At 43.4% G+C, this 23885-nt stretch overlaps 1 protein-coding gene across 4 annotated transcripts; it reads right to left on the bottom strand.

The window, feature by feature from the left end:
* On the bottom strand, positions 1-23556 carry LOC146197808 (leucine carboxyl methyltransferase 1-like). 4 transcript variants are annotated; one of them, XM_084593032.1, is made up of 7 exons: positions 22970-23556; positions 21434-21617; positions 18981-19037; positions 18801-18895; positions 14022-14131; positions 10540-10623; positions 1-713 (listed from the first exon to the last, which is right to left on the bottom strand). In XM_084593032.1, exons 1-7 carry the CDS (start codon positions 23165-23167, stop codon positions 575-577), a joined length of 867 nt encoding a protein of 288 aa, XP_084449158.1. In that variant the 5' UTR covers positions 23168-23556; the 3' UTR covers positions 1-574. The 4 variants fall into 4 exon arrangements, with proteins under 4 accessions (XP_084449158.1, XP_084449156.1, XP_084449159.1 ...); XM_084593030.1 differs by having other exon boundaries at positions 18651-18895; positions 22970-23552; XM_084593033.1 differs by lacking the exon at positions 18981-19037 and having other exon boundaries at positions 22970-23553.
* Between the last annotated feature and the right edge of the window lie 329 nt (positions 23557-23885).

Consider the following 23885-nt stretch of genomic DNA (forward strand, 5'->3'; position numbering starts at 1 on the left):
TATGAAGAAAGCAATTTTAATACTTTTGCAGAGATTAGACATGATAAGAGGAAACACGAAACACTTGTTCTTGCAAGTACCAGGAAATAAAGGACTAGAGAATGGCGGGTCTCAATGTGTGGACAACTGTGATCAGCGCAAAGTGCAACGCTGAGACAAACGTGGGGGCTAACTGCAATGGCAGTTAACCATTCAAAACACGAACAAGCTTATCCCACATACTAGACTCGATTTAAGATTAAATCATGGGTTCATATTCAAAGGCTTCAATCACATCTGCCATAACGACAGAACGTAATGAAGTTAAGCACAATTTCAATTGTTATTTCTTATGAGTAAGTAGAAATGAGTCCATACCTTCGCACACCCAATGCTGTGATAAGTGTACAAAGCTACACATGACATGAAATTAACATTGCAGACAAGTTTTCTGCTAGGGCACTGAACAATGGCGCCCTCACTCTTCCAGGTGCCACAACACTTGCTCTTCTTATGCAGCATGCACGTTGCACAAGGTGCTAGAGACAGGATAAAGCACCAAACAGTTTGTCTGCCATTCACAATAGTTGGCACATCAGCGGGAGTCAAGGGGGAAAGACAGCTGTTCAAACTTGGAGGGCACACCGCCACCCTTGTAGGCCACACATAGACAGTAGTGGGACAGCAACTGGTCCAGCAACTCCCGTTCATCCAGCATCTCCAGCTTCTCTACCCTGCAAGTTGAATACCATGTTGTGATGCTGAAGCACATGCACCAGGTGTAAGCTTCTTCTGAATCTTCAGATCTTTTACTGTTTCTTACATGATAGCATATAGTACTTCATAATACTTCATACCATTTTTTGCACAAGTAGGATTGGAATGTAATAGAGAAAATGAACCGAAAACAGACTTACCATACTTTTGCAATTCTAAGCCCCCCCACCCTTCTCCCGTCTTCCCTTCGGAAATTTTTTCTAAACAAAATGTTTGCATGTGAATCTAAGCATCGCCCTTTTGGCGAGAAAAAGCGCAAAGACAAAGCTGTCAATGCACATGCTCACTCAGTCGTACAGCCGGAGCTGTCGGACTCCCGAGGCAGTGCGGTGTCTGCAGCGCAATCTCCAGCTCCTTGTGTTGCTGTGCTCTGACACAAGACAACTGGCGGCACGAAAATGTCAAGGGTCGGCCAAAAGCAGCCCCGATAACTCTATCAGTGTGCTCTTACATGAACCTGGAATTTGCGACCGTTCGGCAGAGCTCGGCAGTTTCGGAGGCATTGCGGGCCCGCATTGCTTAGTTTATTCTCCACTGTTTGATGCCACAATGGAGTTTAGAATCACTTTGAAGAGATCTGCCACGACGTGATGTGAACTGTAATCGCATTTGTCGATGACGTTTGCCAAATTTGTATGCCAAACATTGTTATTTCTCGCACCCGTCTCGTCAAGATATCACCTTGAAGAAAAAAAAAAGAAGCGTGGGGGGGGGGGGGGGGGGGGGTATTTAAAATTTTTCTAATTTAAGCACCCCCCCCTCGCTTGTGAAAAAAGGGAGTGGCATAGATTTTACTAAAGCTCATGGCATACTCTCCGCAGTACTATGAACTCTCTTGTGCCAAGTTTCACAGCTTGAATTTTGAATTCTTCCATTTTGTAGTCTGGCCTTAGTCACAGTGATTTCTAAGGTCAGCTTTATCTGTACTATGACATCCCAACCAGCACATTCGTCAAAATACGCCTTGTTTGTTGAAGGACAAAGTTTTGAGCTTGTTTTCAGACATTTTTGAATAATAACCCAAGCATTCACTTACAGTCACCAGCTTAACCAAGCAACAAGCACATGTTCAGCATTAAGGCAGTGTCCACAGTGTCACAGTTAGGTCTGCCGTGATGTCAGAATTTGGTCAAAACCCAGCTTCACTTTCGGCTTCCTGGTTTCTGTCATTTTAAAAATGCCTGCTCATCAGTCTGGAAAACTGGTTGCCATGGCAAAGAGAGGAAACTCAAAATTTCAGTCAAGATATGGCTTGGTAACAGGGTCATATTACTCAGAGTTGTTTCCGCCCCGGAGTAGCCCTTTAAAGGGACAGTCTGCTGCCGGAGACAAGTATAAAAATATTGACATATTCTGATAGATCTCACCACATCATGGTAATGTCCAGGGAAGAACTCGCAGTTTAACAAGGAATTTATTTTCTAAATTTAAATTGATCAGGAAAGTAAGGTTTTAGCAGATGGTGGTGCCATACTGTGCCCTTTCATTGCTACTAACACCTCATCTGTTTGGAGCATCTGTAGTGAACATAGTATATTTTATGACTATGCCACAGCGTTGTGCAGACAGGTATTTGCATTCATTTGCTTTTTTCTATTTCAATAAATCAGAGCTACTTCTATTCTTTAATCTTGCTTTATTCACTTTTAAAATGCTTTCAAACATAAAACCACGCAATCAAACACTTGCAGCGTAGATGAGCGGCGCCCGTCTGTGGCTTGGGTTGTATGCCACTCGACAGACGGCACAGACTCGTCAATTGCATTTTGTTCTACTGCTTGAAGCCTTTTTTTTTATACAACCGCCTTGATGAGAAAAATGGGACTTGGTGGAGGCAGCGCATGTAATACTGGCCCTTTGCCATGGAAAAGAAGCTTTTCCTTCGTCGCCACCCTCATCATTCGAAGAAAATGTTTCAGACATCAATTTTTACATTTTTTCGGAAAGCAACGATGACACTGATGACATTGGCATGACAGTTCTTCAAATGAAAATGAAAAATCAGAAGAGACTATCCTAAGTGCGCGTCAACCTGCTTAAGGAAATTTGGATGCCCCATATCAGTGGAAAAGCTGCCAAAATTGCAGCCGTGCTCCTGTACATTTTGCAGCATGGGCTGCAGGGGCTCTCCTCGGCAAGCCAGTAAAGAGCGCCAGTGAAGCCCTCCATACCATTCTCTTTGGGTTCTGTGCATGCGCGACAGTACAGTGCATTCGCCGGCACGCATTCTTGTGCTCTGCGTATATGCGCTGCATCTGCTGCTGCCACAGTGATGGCACCAGTGGCACCATCTCTTTTTACAGCATGAAGCTGCATTTCTTATTATATTTAAGAGGCTTCCTGGAATAAACAGGGGTGCCACGAAATGAAGCCATAGCAAAAAATAGTTAAAAACTCTCAGGACGATTACAATACTCCCCTAATAAGAATTTTGAGCCAGCTATTTAAGCATTTTGCAATAATCATCATCATAATCAGCCTGACTATACCCTCTGCAGGGCAAAGGCCTCTCCCATATTCATTTTGCAATATACTGAGGCAAAGAATTTCAGTGATTGATGTATGTATGTATGTATGTATGTATGTAATGTATGTATGTATGTATGTATGTATGTATGTATGTATGTATGTATGTATGTATGTATGTATGTATGTATGTATGTATGTATGTATGTATGTATGTATGTATTTGTGTGTGCGTGTGTGTGTGTGTGCGCGTGCGTGCATATGTATGTATGTATGTATGTATGTATGTATGTATGTATGTATGTATGTATGTATGTATGTATGTATGTATGTATGTATGTGTGTATGGTACATACGTATGTACAGTGGTTTTCAAAAATACACGGCCCACGGCTTCGGTACGCGGAGCGGCTGCCGGGCCGCACCGCGGCGCTGCTATCTTTGCTCGGAGCTCGGCGCGAGGGTGCCATATGTGACGATAGCTATCTCCCTCCCTCTCGCGCTGTCAAGTAACACGCCTTCTGAACACTATGTGCGGCGTTCGTCCGTTTGTGGCGCCGCTGCTGCTCACTACGAAAGAGGGCGTCTGGACACTGGATGTTCGTAGGATGTTCAGGTCATCTGGAGGATTGTGTAAGCAGGTCCACACCATGTGGTGCAGGTCTGTCTTCTCCCCACAATATTTGCATTTGTGGCCTCCAGATGACACAAATACAGTGCCAACAATTGAGGGGCGGGAGGCTGCCCTATCCAGCTCTGGACTAGAGGCCCAACGAGCCCTCATGACACGGGCGCGGATAGCAGCGGCAGCCGCTGGAGTCCTGGACTAGGGACCCCCACCTACATATCCCCCTCCCTTATCTCCACTCAATAAAGTTTTTCACTCAGTCACTCACTGAGGGTGTTCGCATCGCCGGTCTCGGCACTCACCACGTGGGTGATTGGCGCGCGTTTGCAAATACTGGCGCCCTGCTACCTTGCTCCAACATACGTTCATAGACGGGCGTGCATCGAGATGCGAAAAACGAGTTCCGTGGCTCTCTCGCAGCGCCTTTATGCGAACCTATGTCCACGAAGCGTTGAGATGCCGCGCTCTGCAGTGGCGAGATCTTGCTTCTCAGTCAGCTTCTCTTGTGCAGTTGTGGCGAAACTCAGTATGACTTTTCTAGAAAAGATTGCTCTCCTCAATGCAAACTCTTCGAAAGAAGAAATACCCAGTTTAATGGGAACAAGTGCTCTACCATTAGTAAACTTGCACTGGACAAATCGGAGATTTCAAACATCTACTGTGATTTATCTCAGTGTGAATAAATTTGAACATTATGCTACATTTAATGATATATCACTGGATAGCTTACGTCTAGTATGATTACTCTGTACTAACTGTTGGTACTAATGAGTTGTCTCGAATTTGTAAATTGCGAATAAATATTTTGCTACACCTTCAAGTCATAAATTGTTGGATAGTAATTGCGCTGGACTAGCTAATAGTACTTTTCAAATAATTATCGCCCTCTATTTAATTGTAACTAAATATGCAATATGCGTGGTTGGAAAACTTTTATAAAATATTATAATAGGTAAATAATGGGAGGCGTTTATTATTATCACTAATTTGTTAATTGCGAATATATATTACACTACAACCTCAAGTTACATATCATTGGATAGCTTATGTCGCGCATTACTGCACAGAACTCATAATATGGGTTAATTATTTATCGCTAATTTGTTATCGCCATAGACACAGTTCGTCACAATACACCAGATTTAGCCTAATTCAGAGCAAGGTACTGTAATCCTTACTGATCTTTCTTGATAGTGGAATACAATTATGCACAACATAAGCTATTCAAAGATATATAACTTGAACATTTAGCATGGCACTCAATGTTTAATTTCAATTACCAATTTAGCGATAATTAAGTAACACTCATTATCAGTTCTGTGCAATAATACTCGGCATAAGCTATCCAAAAATACAATAATTCAGGTTGTAGCGTAACGTATATATTTAATCGCAATAAACAAATAAGCAGTAATTAATTAACACCTACTAGTCGATCTGTGCAATGATGCTCAACATATGCTATCAAGTTATATGTAAGGTGAGGTTGTAGTGTATTATATATTTATTTGCAATTAACAAACTAGTAATAAATAATTAACCCATATTATTAGTTCTGTGCAATAATACTCGACATAAGCTACCTAATGATACGTATTTTGAGGTTTTAGTGTAACATATATATTTATTCGCAATTACCAATTTAGCACTAAATAATTAACGCCTATTATTAGTTCTGTGCATTCATATTCGATATAAGCTATTTAATAATAAGTAACTTGAGATAGTAGTGCACCATATATATTAATTCGCAATTAACAAATTAGCGATAATAGTTTAGCGACGACCAATCATTATTTGCTATAATACTTCATACAAGTTTTCCAACCATGCATGACTTCATGGTTATAGCATATGTCATATTTAATTGCAATTAACAAAAGAGCGATTATTAATTGCAAAATACAATTAGCTAGTCCAGCGCAATTATACTCTGCATAGCTATCCAACAATTTATGACTTAAAAGCATAGCGAAGTATTTATTCGCAAATTACAAATTAGTGACAACTAATTATTACCCACAATTAGTACAGTGTTATCATACTTGACAAGCTATCCAGTGATATATCATTAAATGTAGCATAATGTTCAAATTTATTCTCACTGACATAATTCACAGTAGACGTTTAAGGTCTCCGATTTGTCAAGTGCAACTGTACTAGAGAAAATGGCCAATGGTAGAACATTTGTTCCCATTTAAACTTGGTATTTCTTCTTTCGAAGAGTTTGCATTGAGGAGAGCAGACTTTTTTTTAAAAGTCATACTGAGTTTCGCCACAACTGCACAAGAGAAGCGGACTGAGTAGCAAGGTCTCGCCACTGCAGAGCGCGGCATCTGAACGCTCCGTCGACATAGGCCCGATAACAGCGCGGCGAGAGAGAGGCACGACACTCGTTTTTTGCGTCTCGATGCACGTACGGCTATGAACGTATGTTGGAGGAAGGTAGCAGGGCGCCAGTATTTGCAAACCCGCGCCGAGACCGGTGATGTAAATATCCAGAGTCCAGACGCCCTCTTTCAAAGCAAGCGGCAGCGGTAAAACCATATAGGAAGAAAGGCGAAACGGACGAATGCCGCACATAGAGTTCCGAAGGCGTGTTACTTTACAGCGCGAGAGGGAGGGAGAAAGCTGTCGTCACATAGGGCACTCTCGTACCGAGCGCCGGGCAGAGACAGCAGCGCCGCGGTGCGGCCCGCCAGTCGCTCCGCGGACTGAAGCCGTGGGCCGTGTATTTTTGAAAACCACTGTACATACATACGTATGTATGTGCAGCAACAAAACAGTTTTATTTTTCTCATGACCCAAAGATAATTTCTCAGAAGAGAAGAGAGAGCCATGAGTGAGCGTGTTGCTCTTCTTTCTACTTTCTATTCTTTCGAGAAATTCCCTTTGGCTAGCGACTTTTCTGCGCAGTGGTCGGTCGCCCCGAGGGCTTTGAATCTGTCAGCCAAACTCATGACCCGAGCCACCTGAGTGGCCATGCTGCGGACACTGCGTCGTTGCTGTGGGAAACAGTAAGATAGAGACTGCAAAGTAAAGGTGTTTGTTTCCTGATTAGATGCGGGCATCCATAGAATGACATGGTCGCAGCCTTTGTATGAGTCAAATCTTTCAGCGCAAATGCCAGTTGCAAAAAAACGCTGCACGATGCATTAAAGGGCCACTGTCCAGGGAAGGCCCTTTTAAGAAAAGGAGCCCAGTGTTTCGATCAGGTACCGGAGATAGTCTGTGCAAAATTCTACAGCGACACGCGCGCCGCAAAGCATCGAAAATACAATTCAAAGCTCCCTCATGCTCTCCTTTGAGAAGCCAGCTTCACCGCTTCCTGCGCTGGCCCGACGGCCCCCGATAATTACGTACGTATCGGGAACGACGTCCATTGGTCCGTCTCGCTGCCTGACGGGAGAAGGATGGGTGTCTACCGCTCGCAGCGCGCTTTTCCCTCGCCACGTCCAGACTGAATCCAGCGGCGCGCGCTCCCTCGACCGTTTTTTTTTTTTTCGCGCTCGCGGAGAGCCACGCCCCACCTCCCGCCAAACGCGGAGGAGGAAGGGGAATTTGTATTGCGGAGGCTAGACGACCTCGGGCAGGAGAGTGAAAAACCTTTGCGAGGGAATGGAAGGAGAGAGGCATGACAGAATCGGGTGATTGCGGTGGCTGTAACTGCGTTATTAGTTACTCTTTTCAAAAACATTTTGCGGCCTTGCGTTCTAGGGGCGAAGTCTCACAGTGACCGGGGAAGAAAATATTTTCGACCGGAGGGTGGACAGTGGGCCTTTAAGCTGCGAAGCTTTGCTCAACCAATTTATTATTTTTGCTAATCAGCAAGTTTCTTGTTAAATATTTTTCTTTAGTTTCAGGCACTTCCTTGCCAATCGAAATCAACAGTAAAAAACATAAGCACTTTTGGTTAAAATTTCTAAAAAAGAATAATAATAATAAAGCACTTAAGTGGTTAACCCCCATTACCCACTGACAACGCGACAGCATTAGGCCTTTCAACTAAGCTCATCGATGATAGCTGCAGTCCTTGGTTCGATCTCCCATCGCTCCATATGGTTTTCTAATAGCTCATCAGACAGCGCTTCCATATGCCGTTTTTTATTGCCATGAAACTGGCCGCGCGTTTGAACTTAGGCTCATATGTAAAAGTGCTCACATGCTCTAGCTTTTGGGTTGACATGCACGCGGATAGAAGTTGATGAAGACAACATGCAAGATAGATAGGTTTATTGATAGGAAAGCACAGCGCAAGATGCTTAACGTGGTATGCTGGGATACATTGGATCGATTCCTTGAGTTGTCGGACTTTTACCTTACCTCGACCACGATTTCTCATCAAGGATAGTTTTACATTCACAAAAATGGTACCTGCAGTGGGTCCTCTGAGGCACCTGTGCTATGCAATATTTTCCTTTCTTCCTTAGACCGATGCTTGGAACATCGACTTGCTCACCTACATGTTACGCACGTCTTTCATCATATCGATGACTACCTGTTCATGCTTAACCTTCCTTTTATGTCTAACTTGACAAAAGCAGTTAGCAACGTTCTTAATGTTCTCAATTCCGAAGGTAAAGGGCTTTATTTCCTGCATGAATTGCCTAAGTTTCATGATATCAGCTTGCATTTCACGTGCTCATATATATGCTGGTTATACAATCCAAGATTGAAAAAGCAGTTCCTACCGTATGACAGTGCTCATTCTAAGTTGATAAAAAGAGTGATTGTTAAACTTGCTTGTCATTCTGCGCTGGATAAATCATGCCAACACATTTTAATAATGTGCAGATTGAGACTATGTACGGTAGGTTATCCACGGCAATTACACACTAGTGTTTGCAAAGGCCTGCTACAAAGGAGAAAAGGTGTAAAATGCAGAAAAAGCAAAAAGGAATGCAAACCAGTGTTGGTCATGCCATACATACATTGTGTCACATAATCGGAAGGGAATTGCAAGCATGGTGTCCGACTCATGTGCCATGTAAGCTGGCTAGGGTGTCCACAAAGATGAAAAATGATGGTAAGCAAGGAGGATGCAGGTTGTTAGACCACAGCACCATGAATATGGAATGTGCCACAGAACTTATATAGTACAAAAGTTCTGGTATCTCGTGGTAGGATGCACATTAGGCACACTAGATATTCCTTCAATGAAAGGGCTAGCGAACATGAGCGCAATTTGTCGAGTAATTCAGGTGGAAATCTTCCACACACTGCATGAAGTGTGAAAAACAGGATTGTCGTGTGTTTCTAGAAGAGCCTGAATTCCTCGTCAACGCTCGAAACATGACAGAAAGAGAAGTAATTGAAGCCTTCCTCAACATCCAAGAATGCAGAATACTGTGCGAGCATGCCGTCCATTCTTCTTTCAGATAAAGAAATGGAATATCTAGAAAAGAGGAATGCCTACTGCCATTTTTAGTTTTTTAGCTTTTTTTTCTCGTTCTTGGTGCTGTCTTCCTTCTTTCTTTTAGGATTCAGTCATGTTTAGCACTTGTTACTTTCTACTGGCATCCAGAGTACTTTTGGTTCATTCCTCACTTCACCCTAACTCTTGGTTGTTACTGCTTCATGCCTTTTAGTTTTAACCTGTTTAGCATTTCACCCTCTCTCTCATTACTGGTTGCTGCTGCCATTCTTTTTAGGTTTTAGCTTCTCCACCTGCCCTTTTGTTTCTTGTTACTGACCTTATACATGCTTTTATATTTTTATGTTGGATGCACCCTGTTCTCTGCTTCTCGGTTGGATTCACCTTGTTCACCCTATTGTAAGATAGGCCTCTTAGGCCTGTTTTCATGTTTCTAGGGGATTGTCATGCTTATTCTCCCTTCATTTTGTCTGGTATCAGAGCCTTCTTGCCTTGGGGTCTTTTTCAGCTGTTCAAAAATGGTTACGTTGTCTTTTCCACTTTTCCCACTCTTCTAAGGTTCTTGGTGAGCTCGGTGGTTGTGGTCAAGGCCACAGGGGCTTTGCCTGGATGGCATTACATTTGGGGAGGGTTGTTTTTCGTTGTTTGCTTTGTGCCATTCAGATCTTATCGATATCAAGTGTGGATTGGACACTACGTGCAGATAATGCACCCGTATTTTTGGTGCTGCTCTCAAATAGTTATGTTTTGGTAGTGTAAGTTTTCTTTTCTTTTTTTTTTTTTGAGCTGGTGACTGCAGAGCAAAAAGCTGCCTGTGACCTTTTTGATTAAAAAGTTGGGAAGTCTGTGCTTTGTGTGTGTGCGTCTCTGCTGTCCTGTCTTATTCGCGCAATTTTGAAGATGATAGATTACATCAACGGAGTAATGGTCTAACTGCCGCAGCCAATGAAAGTGATCAGTTCGCATTGCCGTGGTTCAAATCTCACTTCTAGTACGAGGTCTTATATCTTCCTCGATGACCAAATGTGACATGAAACTCTGCACTAACAAATCGGGATTTAATTGAACAAGAGCCACTGACCATCAACGGATTTACTGTACAACAAGGCTTTGTGTTGTCACCTAAAATGCCACAGGCAGCACACCTCTGTGGAAAGATCTGGCCAACAGTTTTGAAAAAAAAAAAAAAAAAAAATGTGGCAAAAAATAAATTGCCCGAACTAAGCAATGGCATATCTCAACAGCCGGCCGGGCGGCTGCTTACACTGGTCAACAGCTTCAGAAGAGCACCAGTAACTCTTCCTGTGTGACTCACCTGTGTAATTCCATGGAAGGGAATGACTGGTACACCTGGTTCATAGTCCAGACTTTACACACTTCCCAGCCCGCATGGCAAATCCTGCAGCAAAAGTAATTTGAAGTAGCAGGCCCTTACAAGTTTTCTGCAAGTCACCTGAATAAGTAAACTTTAAGTAAACCAGCAAAGACTACAGGGTAGTCACCTTCTAAAGGCCGTGCATACCTGCAAACAGACTAAGTAGCAAAACTGGCACAACAGCTGATGACACAAACTTGGCCACCATATATCATCAAAATGCTGCTCATATTTTCAGTCACCACAAGACAACCACAAAAGCGCTTGCATAAAATTACTGGCGATTTAGAAAAATAAATGTCAGTGAAAGTGAGCAATAGCACAGTGACTCAACTGTAGTCAGCAACAGGACCTTTTACTAAACACACATTACACCTGCTTTCAAGGCTACCAGCTGGTGAATCTGTATATGTGTGTCACACCTAAAAAGAGTAAGAACAAGGGCTACAGGTGTTAAGTGAAAATTTGCATCGCTTTAAGTTTATGATGACCACCTGCAATTCTTAAACGTTAGCACTGTAAAGCACGTAGGCACTTATACACAGGTATCATCGGCAGCAAAATATAACTGCTGTAGCCATGGCTTGATCCTGCTTAACCACACAACATCACTGCGCTCCCTGATCTGCTAATGAGGTATCGCTCCTCATACAGTATACCGCACTCTCCACATGACAGTATAAAAAAAGCAGCCCTTTGCTCACCTAAAGAAATGGTGTGGCAATTTCACTGATGCCGTATAAACATTATTAAAGCCAACGATAACATTAAGAGCAAAGCAAAAATAAGAACAGATTCAGAATAGTGTTTATTTCGTGTGAACATGTTAAAAAAAAAAGCATACTCACTCTCAGGTATGGTCTGGCTCGCTTTGGTTCATAGGGTTTAACGTTTCAAAGCAACTCAGCCTATGAGTGACGCCATAGCAGAAGGCTCCAGAAATTTCGACTATACCTGGGGCACTTCAACGTGCAATGGGATTGCGCAGTCCACGGGCACCTTGCTTTTCACTTTCATCATTGCCCGGGATCATTCTTGAGACCGGCAGTCGAGTATCCTAACAATCAACCAAGGCGGGGCTCAATCCTGGTTATATTGATATGTTTGATATGTTTATAATTTGATATACAAAAAAAGTGGCAGCAGATAAGGTAACCCAGACATGTGAATATGGTGCACCCATGCAAGCAGTGCTTTTCAGGTAGTGACGTGCTGCCCACTAGCATCACCTTACTGGCAGCACACTGCTTATTCGGTCCATTAGGCATAGCCCACTCTGCATGGATGGATTGCTTCTAGAGAGATTGCCACAGACCACAAGAGGTCTAATTCTGTCACCAGTACATTATACTATTATGGACAAAGAAGAAGAAGCGGGCAGTGGCGCTGGCAGGAGTGCTCACGCTAGGCCCTGTGGCATTCGTTAAACTCATCTCATCATCATCGGACGTCTTCTCCCTGTTCACCTTTCCTGTGTTCATCGGCTTGCCACCCTGCAACAATACTATCTCAATTAAAAATAATGTCATTTCTTCACTACCTTCAGCAGCCAAAGATCCCATGAGAGAGTCACCGCAACCACTGTGAGCCTCTGGTCACCAAGGCTGGCGTTGAAAATAAGCATGCCAGACTCAAGGTCAAGCACACTATTTTTTCCTCAATATACGGAATTACAGCAAGAATGACATTAAGAGAAGGAGCATGGTGCACAATTCGATGTAGTACAGTAGAACCCAACTATAGAAAACTTGGATATACTAAAGGGAAAATGAAGCCTCAGTTCATCTTCGATAGACAAATGTGCCTTTTTTCCCCCTTTATAGTAAAGGCATTTTTGATAAAATTGGTCATAGTAAAGTGCGTCTAGCCACGGCGACATACCTCTCATGATATGATATCGCCGCATGCACGCTACCTAGAATCGCGAATCAAATTTTTCTTTTTGACAAAACAATGAGAGTGTTTCAAGTGGCATTACCACCAGGCTCATCAGCTATGAGGAGAAGCCAACTTTATGTTGACCTTAGAGCACGCTTTGCACAGGGAAAAAAAAAGCAAGGCTGGCCATGAACATGGAAAGAAGGCGGCACGGTCTGGTCAGTAAGTGAGCATAAAAGTGCAGCAAGAAATAAAGAAGCGAAGGCACAGCCAAACATTCGCACTACTGTGCAGTGCCAAGCGCAAAGCAACAGTGGCAAGAAAGGGAGGCGTGCTGTGCGTGCGTTGCCACACCTGACTGCCATGCGCATTTGTCATCTATTGACTCTTAAATGACAAACAGTGGAAGACGACTCCATGTTCCCGCAAGGCATTGGTTTTTACACGAAATCAAACTCAGTCGCATTCAAGGCCATGTTGCATTCATGCTAAAGAGGTACTTCCACAGGATGTAAACAAAAAAAATAAAAAATTATAACTGAAAAAAAGAATATTGCACAGTGATAATAGAGAAGGATGAAATATATTTTAGAGTGTTTTCATAAAGCAACAAGACATGGTAAGCAACCATGTAATTACCAGACAGCATCTTCAGGGCAATGTCATCACAACAACCGACATAGTGAAGACCCTGATATAGTAAATATTTTTGTCAGTCTGAGTGACTTTACTATAAAGGGGTTCTGGCAAACGGGAGTTTGATATATGCAAACAGCAATGCTATACATTTTTAATATGATGGCACTAAAGGCTTCACTTCACAGAAAATCCAGAGTCAGTGCCGTAAGAGAAAAAGTCATGGGCATAACTCTGACAACTGGTAGCTGGAAGGTAACAGAGCCAGGCACTTACTGGTTAACAAGCAGTCTAACATCACGAGACCATTTGACATAGTCGACATGGCAGGAGCTGGCAACTCGGGCAGCTAATTTGAAATAGGAGGGTGGGGATTGAACTCGCGCTTCGATTTAGTGTCAGGCACGATACTCACAGGTCACACAGGTGTTTTTACGGCATGGCTGAAGCGAAGCTTCATATCTAAATTGGGTGGTCATTCGCATAGCGTGGTATTTAGAACTCCAACAGTTATGTCAGAGAATAAAGGCACGGATTAAGCGATTAGCGACAGTGATTAAGGCATGCCCATGCACAGGGACCTGGGACTTCCCACACACAATGGACAAGTTTTTGTTGATTAATGCAAAATAATGCTATGGCTGGTCTTTCCTCTGATATGTGCAAATGCTTCCTGTAAGCGGGGATCTATAAACTACATAAAACATTGTTTCCATTTCTTCTTCTTCTTCTTCCATTTTATTTTCATTTACATTCTATTTGTCTACGCTAACAACCAGGCGGTGCACATGATTAGTGGATATATTAATTCTGTAAGCTTTGTAGCAACCAACAAACACAACTAGTCTCCTTTTATCTAGCAATGTTAGCAGAGCCAGGGCACAAAAAAAAAAATAAAGACCGCAAACCTTTCTTCTTGGGCCTTGATGCTGGTGCACGCCTGCAGCCCCGCGAGGAGGCAGTTGCGTTGCTTCAGGTTTTCCACCATCACTTCGGCAAATTTGTCTCCCATGTTGACCTACAAGAATGGCACCACTACTGTGCATGTTGCTGAACAACGGTGCGCATGAAAATGCCGACAATGATAAGGCTGGTTAACCTGCCATTGCTGCAATCTTGAGCTCATGACTACAGCTCGAGCTGTTAGCAACTGGCCTGAGCTTTTGCCTTTAATGCTCACCCACTTCCAGTGCCTCAAATGGTACTAGAGAGCAAGCTTGCCAAGAAAGCTTACTGGCCTATTTGTTTCTTGCCTGCCTTTGACTACAAACAAATCTGCACCACATACCAGCAACATAATTCACACAAAACTGCCTAGTTCATGTTGTTAGAACTATCCGAGCATGCCTGAGGGGATACAGTGCACGCTCATTAAAATATCCCAAGCACTCACAAAAGGTTTCGCAGCAGTGCAAGGCAACCTACTAAGTATCACGCATTCGTGTACTACAACTGTGTTCACTGAAATCAGAATTACGGTATGGTATATGGTACGGTATCTTATGGCACGTAAGTAAGGTCAGCATGAAATGGAATTTTAACATATTTGTAATGCAAGAACAAAAATACTAAGACAAGAGCTGCTGGAGAGGAAACAGAGGTAAGGTCCATAATAGCTTTCACAACACTGAAAAGAACAGCAAGTGCACTAGTATTCAGTCTCCCACATATAGCGCCTTCTATTCCCATTGACTCTCTCTTGTTCATGATTTGGTTTGATTTATAGAGTCTAACATCCACAGCAATTCAAGCTGTGAGGGATGCTGTAGTGGAGGACTCCTGATAATTTCGACCCCCTGGGATTCCTTAACGTACACTGACATCTCACAGTACACGGGTGCCTTGCGTTTCACCTCCATCAAAATGCTTCCGCTGCAACTGGAATCGAACTGCTGCAGCAAGTTCCTCAACCACTGGGCCACCACGACGAGACTTACAATCAGTGGACTAGTGTGATGTCGCAGCTGCCATTAAGGTGCTGAAGAAATTTAATCATATATTATATAGGTGTTGAAGAAATTTAATCATATATTATTTATTAGGTGCAGGTGGTTCAGATGAATTCCACATGGAGTTTACTTGTAATGCCTTGTGCCTTGTTAAAAAGAACGCGCAACCAAACTTTGCTGTCTCTGTTTTCTTTAAATATATGAACACCTAATTTTTGGTTGCATGTAATATTTTCTTTCATTATGCATAAGACACTGCTACACATGGACCACTGTGTGCTAATTTGTGTAGGACCGTTCAATAATTTATACAGTCAAAACTCGATTTAACGAAACCCAATTTAACGAAAGTCTCGATTTAACCAAGATATCCCGATTACCCCTCAGACGCTCATATGGTCCAATGCTTTGAGTAACTCGAAATAACGAAACTAATTTCACTATCCATCCCAATTTAAAGAACCTTTTGCTGAAAAATGAATGTGAAAAAGTATTTTTGGTCTACTTTGCACAAAATGCTCAAGAATGTATTGACTGCGAGCAAATGATAACATCATGCAGCAACTATGTACCACTTTTGCCAAACTGCAAAGTGCGAAATGCAAGTTATATTGGTTTTAATTCACGAGACTTCACCAGTAGTGAAAAGCCAGCCCGCCGACTCTGTGTCCGTATGCCAACACCTGGACAAATTATGGTTGCCCTTAATCTGCTGCACAAGTTTACCGGAACCCATGAGGGAAGAACGCACAAAAAAAAAGGGCATATGTTGCTTACAAACCGCAAGCAAGCAAAGATCCGCGACGTCTTTGCTGGGAAAGAAATTCAATCCCCTGGGACCCTTCTTGCTGATGTAAAAATTTCATAGCTACTTTTCATATGCGCTGCCAGTGTCGGTGGTTGCGCAGGCCGCAGTTTCATTGTAGCAACATAGCATAGTGGGCAAGTTGGTATTGCATTTAAATATGATGTAACAGTAGAGCTTCTCTGGGCCTTCATTTAAGTTGGCTGTTACGTCCTCTCAAAACACAATTTCCTTTTCAGTGCATTTACACTTCGCAAATATGATGATGTCATGGCACTTGCTTGAAGACGCGACACCATATAATAACTGACTGTATCGGTGACCGAGAAATGCCTCCCTCGATTTAACGAAGTTCCCGATTTAACTAAATATTTTGCGGCTCCCCTCCGCTTCGTTAAATCGAGTTCTAACTGTAACAATATTCGTTTTCTCACCTGTTTTAATTTCAGTTTCAACAGATGAGTGATGGCTATGACGTCGGAGTTAAGTCTAGGTCACGTGAGGGATCAAAAAACTAATATAATCCCTCCTTCATTGCTTTAATTCACTGCAAAGCTAAGCTTGCCTCAAGAAGAAGAATTGCAATAAGGGAAAAAGTAACTATTATATGAAGATTTTTTTTATACCATCACATGAGCTAGACTTGACAATGACATCACAGCAATTGTTCAGCTGTTAAAACCAAAACCAAATAGGTGAAAAGAATGTTCAATTATTAATCATTAGCAGTCACAAATAAAAACCATGTGGAGATCTATGTGCAGTAACGTCTTATGTATTATCAAGATGAAAATGCAACCAAAATTCGGCCACCATTTTTTAACTGCATTTTTAAACAATGCACTATCGGCCATCTTTTCACAAGTGAAGCCAGGCACTGGTGTAATTTCACAGCTGAACATGCAGTAGCCAAAGGAAAAGGAATGGCAAAACATTGGAACAAACACAGGGAAGTGCTGGCACTATGTTTAGACTAAATGAATGACTACAAACAGATAAAAATTATTATAAAAGCAAAAATATACTTAATTGCTTGTTTGACAGTTTGGCAGTATTTAACATGCAAAAATAAGCACAAAAGTGCATCACTGTCCATTTGCTGGCACTTGAAGCCAGTGGGGCAAATGTGTCGTGCTACTATGTAAAGACATTCAATTTTAGTTGCACAATAGTTAGAATACATAGGTCACAATTTTTCTTTGCATACGAATACTAAATCAATTTTATCTGAATTTCCGCTCTCATGTTGTTTCAGTTTCATGAAGGGAACGATCGATGTTGAATCAGGGCCACCAGATGGCTCAGTACGTACGGTATTTAACTTGTTTGGTTCACAAAAAATAAAGATCTGGCAGTCAGCACCCATCCTGCATTTGTGTGCGTTTCTTTGTCCACATTCTTTCGTGCTTTTTTTTTTTCAATTAGAACAACTGACATGACGTGTAATTAATGTGTGTCTAGGTAATGTTAGGCATAAATAAACAGCAAAAATTTGTTGAAGGCATTTAGGTTTCTCTTAAGCGGTAAGGCAAAAGTTTTTCCAGTCACTCTTTGCACTCAATTGCTTTTTTTCTTTGTTGCTTTTCTTTTTTTTCTTTATTTCCATGTTTTTTGCACAATTTTGACATCCGTGGCTGTTTTAACATCTGCACATTATATCGACGTTCTTGGCTATTTTGACATCCAATTGACGTTTTAGCTCCAATTTACTAATCACTCCACATGAACAAAATTTTGCAGAAAAACATTTTTTCACCCTATACCTCATACAACCATTATTTTACTCATCAATCAATTCATTTCTCGGCAATGATGGTGTGACACCCTCTGCGGACGCACAAATCCTGTCCCCACTCATGAACATATAGAGAGTTTCGCCTTAACATTATGACTTACAACTTGTCTTTGTCAGTCGAGCTCTTGAAGCCGCAGAGCTAAGGTGCTGCAGTAAATTAAAACAATGCATAGCCAAGCAAGGTTTGCAGACTATCTGATCTTCCTTTATTTTTTTTCCAGTGGTATGATGGCTTGACACATGGGCCGGTAGTCACCAAACCACCTTCACTCATCGCACTTTGCACAAAATTTCGCCAATTGTCTGGAAGCATCTTGCAACAGCAGGCAATAGCAGATGGCTTTGCAAGTATGTAACTACATATCTAGAAATTTGTTTTATTTTGTTTATGGGGTTTAATGTCCCCAAGCGACTCGGGCAATGAGAGACGGCGTAGTGGAGGACTCCAGAAATTTCGACCACCAGGGGATCTTCCACGTGTACTGACATCGCACAGCACACGGGCAATGGCTGCCATGCTTTTCGCCTCCATCAAAAAGCGGCCACCGTGGTCGGGATTTGATCCCACATCCTTGGCCACAACAGCCGAGAACCCTAACCACTGCACCACCATGGCAGGGCAGATCTAGAAATTATTTGAGCAAAATTTAAACGGTTTGTTTTCATAACCCAGTTTCAGTGAAGATGCTGATGCTGGCTTTGTCGTGAATGATGAAACAGCACAGTAAAAGTGGCAGTCGTGGTACATACAAAGTGGTCATGGCATATATCTCACTGCTTAAGACTCAGCTTTCACAGATTTGGTTGCAAAGGACAGCTTTCACTCCAAATGGCTGACGTGAACTGGTTGTGTCAGTATGCGGTTAGTACACTCCTTGTTAGACTGGCTAACCCATAACACAGACCGGAGGGAAGGTAATGTCAAGTGACTTAAGGAGCAGCAGTGTGACTTCTGTAGGATTACTCACATACAGGTGTGATGACTTACAGGGTCATAGGAGACGAGCACTGCGTTAGAGAAGTTGCGTGTGATCCAGGAGAGCAGTGCTGATGACTCATCACAACTCATGTAAACAAGAACACATTCTGCGATGAACAGTGTGGGCAGCTTAAGGTCCAGTCCCGACTCGTGTACTACCTTGGCCTCAAAAACATCCAGCTCACGCAGATCACATCCCACCAGGTGGTAATGGCCAGCGTGCAAGTCCGATGCACTGACCCGGACATCATCATCTGCACACACACAGGCAGTCCCAGAATTACAATGCAGCTCTTCATAATGAAGCCGGAAAGAGACAGCAGCACATTTGTACTTAACCGATGGTTGGCGTGCTAAGACCCGATTCCCGATGGATGAGCAGCTGGTTAAACACATCTAAAAAGGGCAAAAGGAGGTGGCATCATGCAGGTAAGCAGGTGAACGACAGTGCAAAACACATCCAGCATGCTGGGGAGAACAAAAAGACACCAGCACCATAATGCCCCAAGGGACACATGCTCCCGAGAAACTAAAAACACTACTAAGAGGTCAGTAATAAAGAAAGAAAGGATGAACAATCACAAAGCTGCATCCCAAGGTTTGTAGAGTCAGCAGTACACAGTTAAAAAGCAAATAAACAGCCCTTAATATACAGAACTGAAGTGATTAGGTTACCTACACTGTCGGTTGCTGACAAGAAAAGATGCATTAGCTTCTACATTACTATGAGGGCAAGGAAAGGGAACCAAATGAAAGGCAAGTGAAAAGATATGCCTGGTGTGTGGGGGATAATGTGAGCCAAACAAGATGATTAAAAGTCATGAGCACAAAAAGTGGTCTCATTTTTTATCGTTCAATGAAAGTCAGTATGAGAAAACAATAAGATATTTAATATAATACATTAGCATAGTTTTTTCTAACATCACACCCTACTTAAGCACTCTGTCACAAAAGTGTGCGCAGTAGAACAAAAATTCTGCAGAGATATTTAATGGTGAATTCCAATCGCAGGGCTGGAGCACTTCCAGAGAAATGTTTTCTGCTCTTTTCGGAGCAATTGTATTCCAAACAAGATCCAGAACACAGATCGCGTCTTCCTACACAGATGGGGAGCAATCGTTGAGCCAAGGTCGCTCCGTGGAGCAGTCAAAAGTGCTCCGCCGAAATCGGTGGAACCAGCTGAAAGTTTGCGCGACGTACTCCTTCAGCGGCGCTCTCCATTTCCACTCGCTTGTCGCTTCGGCTGTGCAGGCTCCACCCTCTGTGCTTTTTAGCAGACGATCAGTACTTGCCATCGCTTTCGATGCAAATACCCGTCGCAAACTAGTGTTCTCTTTTGGGGACAGCGGCTTGGAGAGCAGCCTCATTTCAAAGGGCGACAGCAGAACTGTCTGTATGTGCTTCAATTTCATAAACTCCAAGCCATTCAATTACTGCTATGCTTTGGGTGGCTGAAAATGACGCATCACGACTGTTTTATTTGAAAAACTGCCGAGGAACTCTTACCGTGTGCGCCCACGCTTGACTGTGCGACCATGAATGAAATTATTGCGTAGATTGTTGATGTCAACATCTCAAGAACAAGCGGAAGTTACAGGTTTGAAAACAGACAATACAGCACGTACATGAAGCGCAGACAAGTGCAAGGAATGCGGGTTTCTCCTCTGTCAGTTCGCAAGCGCCACCTACTTGCTCCAGCCAGAGCACAAATGTTTGAAACGCACAGTCAGAATGCATGCTCTCTGACGGATTCAGGTGCTCTATCGCAGAGTGTGCAGGCTCTCTGGTTCTGTGATTGGAATTCACCATAAGACTGCTTACACCTGAGAGATTGAAAAAGCATTGTTATTTTCATTATGTTACTTTAAAAGTACCAAGTTACACTATGCTGCACAATGAATACCAGTCATCATAGTACTATGCGTAATGTTCGTGCCTTACATTACATTCCTTTGTAATGTGCTCTGTCATGTTACGGCCAACCAAGCAGTGCCTGACCATGTCACCTGCCTATTACAGCCTGCCTAAAAGGTATACTGAATAAAAAAATTGCTGCCGAAATTTCCAGTGCAGATGGTAGCTATCGCATTAGGAGTGACCAAAACGATCCACTTTATGAACAGAAATGAGCAAAAAGTAAGTATTTTAATGAATATTTCTCGCAGAAAGTAAGTATTTTAATGAATATTTCTCAAATCGCCACACCTGGCAGACTCCTGTGGAAGCTCTGACAAAACCGCATAATATGTCACAACTACCCCCATCGCAGCCGGTTGCACCTGTTCATTTTTCCTTTCCCCCGTGACACTCACAAAGCGCAGGGACGGATGTGCCTCTCTTTTTTTGTTTTTTTGCTGCTCGTGTTCCTGCGCACCATTCATCGTTCCCTCCCAGTGCCCTCTGTAAGCGTCCCCCTCGGCCTCCCTCGTGTGCAGCATTCCACACTTCGCAGCATTGTGCACGGCGCGATGCAGGTGAACCGTCGGGCTCGGCTGGGGAGTAAGCCCACTGCCCCCTTCTAGTACACCTTAACTGCGTATAGCCAGTCAACCAACTTCAGGTGCGGGGGCGATGGGATCGCGAGGCCATGGCTTTGCTGAGGGTAGTTGTGACGTCATACCCGCCGGCACAGTCGGGAGCGCGCTGCCTCTGACCTGGCGGCCGCTCAGAAAACGTCAAAAATACATCCATAACTCGTACAACTTAACAATTTGGCACAACTGCTTCCAAAAAATGTGTCCAGAAAGGCAAGGCATTTTCAAACAGTGTACACTGCAAAAGTGAGAGCAAACCTTCTGTAGCTATCCCCTTGAGGAGCTGTTTTCGCAGCCGAATGTAGTAACACTTGCGAGTGGTCACAGCAGGAAGGTCAACTTCCACGAGGCTCTTGAACTGGGCCTTGTCATCCATAAGCCGCCAGAACAAGGTGTCAAAGCCCGCACCCAGGTTGACGATTTGGCACTCAGGACCACAGAGCTATATGCATAAATTTCACCCATGAATTAGCCACATGGTCAGTACAAAATAGATGCCATCAAGGAAATTTCTAATGCACCCCTCACAGTTAAGCTGAACATATAACAGGCCACACCAAGAGTGGTAACTTTACTGGTTGAGCGGTAAGGAGCAGAGCTCTTCATAATGCAGCAGATCAACCGGTTAACCGTGCTGGATGGCCAATAGCTTATGCACCTTGGCAACACAGTCAGCCCGTTAGATGAGCTCAGCCTGAAGGCTCGGCTATGAGCTGCATATCATGGCCTCCCACTGCTCTTTATAGTGATTGGGGTAGGGAGTTATAGGGCAGGTCCACATGATGTGGGATAGGGAAGCTTTCCCACTGTGAAATCTGCAGTTAGGACAGTAGAGTGCGGGCAGATACTGGAGAGACCTGTTGGATTTGAGAAGACGTGTTTGTTGCTGGCATTAGGCATGCAAGCTAGGGGCCAGTCGGCCAGTCAAGTGAAGTCGAAGACAGTCAAGTCGACTGTATTGCGTAATCTTATGAAAGGTGATCAACCAGTCCCTCACTGACTTTACACCATGATCAGGGTAGGGGCTTGGTCCCTACCAGATTTTAATGTGTGGGATGTGTGGGAATGTGCAGGGGCTGCGATCAGTTGGATACTGTGGGTTGGGGTGTTTAGACTGCAAATGGTTGAGAGTGACGGTGGAGACCCAGCCTTAAAAGAAGTTATAATGGCTTTGAGTTGTTCATAAATATTTTAGGCATTGGGTTGGAGGAGGCAATGGCACACAAGGTTAAGGAGGTGGGACGCCCGGTATTGTCCATAACTGCAGATGATAATGCATCTCTGTGGCGATTACTGGCAGCATCCACTTAAGCCACCTCCTGGTTAGTGCTGCAGAGTTAGTGTGAAGCCTCCGCCATTTTGCGCCATCTACTGGTGTGGGACAGAGTACATCTTATAGGTGAGGAGGCGAATATCCAGGTACTGGTAGATTAAAGGGGAAGGAAGATTTGAGGAGGAGGAACTCGTAGCGGGCGCCTACACGGCTGAAGATGCGGTGGGGCAGGCACAGTGTGGCTTTTGCAAGTTTTCATATGAGGTTGTCTATCTTGTGTAGTTCCTCTGTCGAAAGATCAACTGCACCTGCTTAGCGAAGGTAACTCTAGGCAGCTCGAATGAAGGGCAGCGCGTGTCTTGAACACGAATGCCCGCGTGTGACATCATTCATGCGTGCATATGCAAAATATTGTAACAGTTGCGGATGTGACGCTGGTTACATCACTATACTGTATAAATAGAAGTCGGATATCGACAATCCACTCCTGCTTCCAGGTTCAACAGCATTACTATCCTCACCTTGAGGAACCTATCCAGGAGCATCTTGACGCCTTGCACTCTGGCATAGTAGCCTCGGCTGATTTCCGGTGTCTTGCGTTCTGACGATTTCACAAAGTACTGTATGTACGGGTCGTGCCAGTAACCCTTGTTAACCGCATCCCTTTTGCTCAAAGCAGCGTCAGTGTTAGTCTGTATAACCGGGTCCTCCTCACTCATCGTGCACTGTCGACGACCCGTTTGAAGAGAAGTCGGAAGCGCTGCTTATCCAGGAGAACACCTCACAACAGTTATTGACAGCCACCGCACCGTTGGCACACAACCATAAACTCCCAGCAAGGTATATGCTCCCAGCAGCGCAGTACAACAGAAAGATTCACGAAATGACCAGCAGCAGCGCCGGCAGCGCCGCAGGGGCGTCGAAAACAGGTCGAACGCTCACAACACGCTCACAATCATCAAAGTCGGCGCCATCAGCATCAGCATCAAGTCATGTAGAGAAATAGGTTCGTTATTCGTTACGTGAGGCATCGCTAGCCACCCTAGCTACAGTGCCCGACAAGCTTAGTGGAACTATCTAGAACAATTTAGTGGAACACTACCATCATAGAAAGCTCCTTAAACTGCTCTGATACGGTTTAGTAGGTGAACAAACTCATGTAATACAGTTTTGTTAGGTTCGAAAGTTTCATAGAAGGCTAGAAAAGGTTGCTACCTTGAAGTAGTATGTTATAACGTCTAGTTGATCATACCTGATTTTTTGACAATATGAAAGTGTCTAAATGCAGTGCTACAAAATATTGTGCACAGATATCATTTCTAAAAATATATATTTATTGATTCTCAACAGATGAAATTTTGAAGTTAACAGAAACTTCAAACTGCCGCTAGCAAATGGCAAGCAAAGCAACAAGCGCTGCTATAGTGCTCTAGAATA

This window comes from Amblyomma maculatum, chromosome 2, assembly GCF_055883805.1.
Source record: "Amblyomma maculatum isolate TAMU_Amacu chromosome 2, ASM5588380v1, whole genome shotgun sequence".
NCBI classification, from domain to species: Eukaryota; Metazoa; Arthropoda; class Arachnida; order Ixodida; family Ixodidae; genus Amblyomma; species Amblyomma maculatum.

Bases quoted from the DNA above. Each gene is read 5' to 3' on its own strand.
- LOC146197808 (XM_084593030.1), bottom strand. From the start codon at position 23,167: ATGAGTGAGGAGGACCCGGTTATACAGACTAACACTGACGCTGCTTTG. The intron at 18,896-18,980 runs GTTAAGTACAAA...GTGTGTGTGCAG, and splicing joins TCTTAGCACGCCAACCATCG to ATGATGATGTCCGGGTCAGT. The intron at 10,624-14,021 runs GTTTGCGGTCTT...CTTTTGCTGCAG, and splicing joins ATCAAGGCCCAAGAAGAAAG to GATTTGCCATGCGGGCTGGG.